This window comes from Pteropus medius, unplaced genomic scaffold, assembly GCF_902729225.1.
Source record: "Pteropus medius unplaced genomic scaffold, Ma_sr-lr_union100, whole genome shotgun sequence".
Taxonomy (NCBI): Eukaryota; Metazoa; Chordata; class Mammalia; order Chiroptera; family Pteropodidae; genus Pteropus; species Pteropus medius.
In genome coordinates, this window is record NW_024349799.1 from 16,128,839 (window position 1) to 16,134,695 (window position 5,857).

General features: G+C 32.8%; 1 protein-coding gene across 1 annotated transcript in view; it reads left to right on the plus strand.

The window, feature by feature from the left end:
- The window catches only part of PAFAH1B1 (platelet activating factor acetylhydrolase 1b regulatory subunit 1), a 68,537-nt gene that overhangs the window by 54,593 nt on the left and 8,087 nt on the right, over positions 1-5,857 (plus strand). The window contains exons 7-8 of the mRNA XM_039886540.1: positions 3,667-3,769; positions 4,990-5,223. Of these exons, the coding sequence (XP_039742474.1) occupies positions 3,667-3,769; positions 4,990-5,223 (337 nt within the window). The remainder of the gene's footprint in view (positions 1-3,666; positions 3,770-4,989; positions 5,224-5,857) is intronic.

Below are 5,857 nucleotides of genomic sequence, written 5' to 3' on the forward strand. Positions count from 1 at the left end.
AAAAAAAAAAAAAACCTGTTTCTATTCCTCTTCCATATTTACCTTTCTTCAGTTGTGGTAAAGCTAGGTGATTTCTAAATGATCATTGTGATAGAACTATTTTTCAAAAAGTGAGAAAAACTGAACAAGGTAGGGAGGGAGATTTCTTAACCTGTAACAGGTAAAGGTATCTGAAAAACATACAGTGAACAAAATACTTAATGGTGGAAAACTGCTTCCCCTTGAGATCAGGAACCAAGGCCAGGATGTCTAGTCTCAACCATTTATATTCACCTTTGTGCTGGAGTGCCCAGTCAGTGCAGGAAGGAAGAAGGAAAAATCAAAAAGGCATACAAATTGGAAAGGAAGAAATGAAACCGTCTTTATTTGCAGACAACATGATCTTCTATGTAGAAAATTCCAAAGACTCTACTAGGAACTATGACTGAATTTAACAGAATCACAGGATACAAGGTCAATATACAAAGCATAATTGTATTTCTGTAAACTAGCAGTGAATAATCGAAAATTGAAATGTAAAAAGGCTATTGACAGTAGCATCAAAAAACCACAAAATACTTAAGGATGAATCTAACAAAAGTACACAAATTAAACACTAATCACTTCTCTGTAGAAGTACTTTAACATTTAAATGATAAAAATGTTATTTACATTGGGAATGGTTCATAAGTTTTCTGTTAAAAGTTTTTAGAAGATAGTTTATTTTTCTTAGGCTCATTTTTATGCATTTATCACATATATGTAGTTTTGTGTTCATTACATAATGTTGTATACATGTCCTAAATTCCGTATAGTTGCAAATTTTATATCTTAACCATTCTCCAGTGTTGGATATTTTCCCAAGTTTTCAAAATACATTTTTTCTAAGTTTCTTTAAATTGGTTTATATATACCCTACTACAGATAAATTCGAACTTATGGGAAGAATGGAATCATTTGATTTTAGAGCAATGTAAAGATTAAATTTCTGACTTGTATTTGGCCACCAGAATGAAGTTTAGTATGTTCTTGAGGTCTATTTCTAATAATATTCTTTATTTTGAATTTTTATAAGAGTTTATTTGAGCCAAATTGACAACATATACCAGGGAGCAATATCTCAAATGCTCCCTAATAATAATTATTCTTAATAGTTCATAATTTTTGTTAGAAAATTATCTTTAAAATATGTGACTGACTTTGTTTTTATATCAGAATGACATATACTTTTGTTAATCTGCTGTTCATGGACAGTAACATCTCACAAAGTCTTTCTTTGGCCTCTTAGATATCTGAGCTCTGCTTGTCTAGCAGAATTGAGTACTCATACCCCTTGATCAGTGACTTTATTTTCTACATGTAAATGCCTATCATAGCCCCCTGAAACTTCTTTTTTGTACTTTATTTACATATCTGTTGTCTACTCCCAGCCTGGGAAGGGACTTTGTCTTATAGCTTTATATACCTAATCACTAGCATAATTAGGTAATATAGTAGATAATATGGTAGGAGAGGTCCATTTTAATAATTGCACCATCAATTTTTTTCTGTAAAGAAAAGACCAATTTATACTTCAGGATGTGCTATTTCTAAAACAGTTACCCTTTGTCACTTGATCACTTAATTAGTAAGGTGCCAGACTTGCCTGCTGAGTGCAGATGTGAAACGAAGGAGTGATAGGTTGATATTAACCAATTTTCTGTTCACGTGACAGGTGTGGGATTATGAGACTGGAGATTTTGAACGAACTCTTAAGGGGCATACAGACTCTGTACAGGATATTTCATTTGACCACAGTGGCAAGCTTCTGGCTTCCTGTTCTGCAGATATGACCATTAAGCTATGGGATTTTCAGGGCTTTGAATGCATCAGAACCATGCACGGTAAGGGGTAGAGGAATAGTATTTTGATACTGATTTCTAATATGGCATTCCAGAGAGAAGAATATTATTTTCTAACAGAGTATATATTCCTTTCATTCAATTAATTGTCTATATCGGTGGAGGGACCATATTATCTAGATGGCCCATGGATAAGCCACAGGAGTTGGCAAGTTGTTTCTGTTATGAAGTTCCGAGTATCTCTTAGTGTTTTATATGTAAAGTATTTAACTTGTTTTCACGAATATTTCTGGATAAGAAAAACTGTTAGGATATCTGCCTGTCTTTGGGAAACTGAAGTTCAGAGAGAGTAAGTATAGTTTAAACTGGAACCTAAATTACCTTGCTTACTTTTTTAATGTTCCACATATACTACAGTCTCATTGTTAGGTTGTTTTCCTGGTTTTGTCATGGAGACTACTCTGAGGCAGTTTGGCTTTGTGGAAAGGGCTTTGGAATCAGATATCTAGGTTCAAGTTTCTACTTGTTTACTTATGGCATTAAGAAATTTTAACTTGTTTCATGTACAAGATAGAGGTAATAATACCTAAGTTACAGGCTTGTTGTGAGGATAAATGAGATCGCACACAGGCATAATTTGGAGATATTGTGGGTTAATTTCCAGATCACTGCTGCAATAAAGTGAATATCACAGTAAAGCGAGTCTGAATGTTTTGGTTTCTCAGGGCGTATAAATTTTAATGTTTATACTGTACTGTGGTCTATTAATTTAAAAATAATTTATTGCTAAAAAATGCTAATCATCATTTGAGCTTTTCAGCAAGGTGTGATCGTGCTTCTGGGGAGGGTCTTGCCTCAATGTTGATGAAAGTACTGTATTTATGAAGCACAGTAAAGTGAAGCACAGTAAAATGAGGGAAGCCTGTACTTACTCATCTTGGTTTAATGCATGGCACTGAATGAGGAGTTTTGTTATTTCTTTAAACACGATGAAATTTGAATGTTTGGATTTTATATAAGAAACACATACCATATTAATAATAAACTGATTATCCAGTGATGTTAGCATATGAGTAAGCTATGTGATTACATAGATTACATAGAGGGTATAATTCGAAGGGTGTGTTTCCTACGCATATTAAATGCATTCAGGAAATTTACCAAGTAGAAGAATTCTTTTGAATCCTTTTGTAAAAATCTATATGTTTAACCTGTATCTTGTTGCTCTCATTTAAAGAAAAAGAATTCTTTCCAACCATTGTCTATTCCTTAAAATAATGATTTTTTTTTTTAAGGACTCTCTGGGGCTTTTTCTTCAAAAGATAGCTAATTATTATTGTGAATAATGCGTGTAGAATAATGCATTTTTTAAACCTCCATGAATATCAACTACAAAAAATAATTTTCAACCACTATTTAAAATAAAGAACCAAATCTCTATTTTTAAAATCTATTCTGTTTAACTTTATAAATCTTATTTCTGTTTTATATCTTAGAATATCAACAGTGGAAATTTGTGTTTTTTCTAGTGTTCATACATAAACATTCATTGTATTAATATAATATAATCAAATGCTGATGATACTGATACCTTATGATTTTAAAATAGTTGTACAGGTTGAAATTTAATCATAAATTAATCTGGCTACTTATTTCATTGTGGATTATTTTATTGTTACTAGTTCCTTAACTTTTTTGTGTAAATCCAAGTTTCTTATCAAATTATAAAGTCCATTGTATTTAAAGTTGCTATATTTGAAATCCCATGATGAAGTCTCATGGTAAACCGAGGTTTAATTGCTTTGGTGGTATATCACTTAATATGTTATTGTGTTATGTGTTTTAGGCCATGACCACAATGTTTCTTCAGTAGCCATCATGCCCAATGGAGATCATATAGTGTCTGCCTCAAGGGATAAAACTATAAAAATGTGGGAAGTGCAAACTGGGTAAGTATATTTAGTTGAAAAGGTTGTATCAGCTAAAGAGATATTAAATAAAATTGTGTATTCTAAGTGTTCCAGTAATTTTTGCTTTAACCCCTAATGATCACCATGACAGTTGTATCATATACTTTAAAACTAAGTTTTTTTTCAAATGGCCAACAAATATTTGAAAAGATGTTCAACGTCGCTAGCTATTAGGGAAATGCAAATCAAAACCACAGTGAGATACCATCTCACACCTGTTAAAATAGCTATAATCAACAGGACAAGTAATAACAAATGCTAGAGAGGATGCGGAGAAAAAGGAACCCTCATAACACTGCTGGTGGGACTGCAAATTGGTACAGCCACTATGGAAAACAGTATGAAGTTTCTTCAGAAAACTAAGAATTGATCTACCATGTGATCCAGCAATCTCTCTACTGGGTATTTACCCTAAAGACTTGAAAACCCATATCCGAAAAGATATTTGCACACCGATGTTCACAGCAGCATTATTCACAGTGGCCAGGACATGGAAGCAACCGAAGTGTCCTCTGATAGATGATTGGCTAAAGAAGCTGTGGTTCATATCATATATACAATGGAATATTACTCAGCCATAAGAAGAGATGAAATAAAACTAAGTTTTGATCTGTAAACATTTGATCCTAGAAAAGAACAGAGAAATTATAAAAAAAGAAAAAACAACTGTGGGAGCCATTTTCTATGTAATGGCTTATTTTCTCTGTGGTCTTCTTTTAGGTGTTCTCACTGTGTGTTGAAGTAAAATGTAAATAATATTGTGCAGGTATGCCCCTATTAGGTTTAATTTGGCTGCGCTTAGAATTATAAGATTGTTAAAATAGAACCTTAGCCTGCTGGTTTTACCCAGATTAGTAGAGCATGCCTCTTCCCGAACATGGCTAGAAATATTTTTGTTAGGTTTATTGTGTGTGTTTAATTTTTAAAGATTTTCTCTATATATCTTACCTTCTAGATTTTGTTGATTGGTTAGCTCCTTAATGATACTCCCATCAGCTTATTTTAACTGATACTTGACCTTCCAGCCAGTCCTCATCTTTTATTAACCAGGAATGTACGTTTATTTTGTTGACTTGCATACAGTTTCTCTAACTTGATGCCATTCTCTTCATTCCAGTGCATAGCTAGTTTTGTATTGTTTCTGGGAAGTGTCCCAATGATTGCCATTCACAGTGTAAGTTATTACTTAATTTTGACAGCTACTGTGTGAAGACATTCACAGGACACAGAGAATGGGTACGTATGGTGCGGCCAAATCAGGACGGCACTCTGATAGCCAGCTGTTCCAATGACCAGACTGTGCGTGTATGGGTTGTAGCAACAAAGGAATGCAAGGCTGAGCTTCGAGAACATGAGCATGTGGTAGAATGCATTTCCTGGGCTCCAGAAAGCTCATATTCTTCCATCTCTGAAGCAACAGGATCTGAGGTACTGTGATTTATATGTTATTTTGTGATTTTATTACTGAATTCTGAGAACTAGATAACTTTGCTGATTAATGGGGCCATTAATGCATTTAAAAATCTGCATTCCAGAATTCTGAATCTTGAAATTCTTTACTCTTTCCAACTTGCAGATGTGTTTATATTTTTAAACCAGTGATTATTATTTCTGTCAGCTAACCTTTAATTGTGATTGGGGATGCGGTTCTCCTGAAGAGTAAAATGGTCATTCTAATTTATCTTAAATGTCATTGTTTTACAAGTATACCAGTGCAAAATAAAACTATGGGAGAGGTTAAAGTTTTCTTTTAGAAGAATAGCCTCCTTTAAGTAACAATTTTATTTATAAAATAATTTTTGGTGAAATGCAGTTCAGTATTTAAGTGTTTTAAATGAAGAATATTTTATATGGAGGTCATTAATACGCGATCATTAGAAACAGTAGCTGAGTCTTGATTTTTATTATTTCTTTATGATTCTTGTGTTCCTCATAATTTTATTTTTTATGATTAGTAACCTTAAAAGTAAATTATAGAATATTATTTCTGTAAGTTTTTATGAACCAAAATTAAGCGCATTTGTTTTTATAGAGACATTCATATTGTGGATTTTTAAAAATTATATT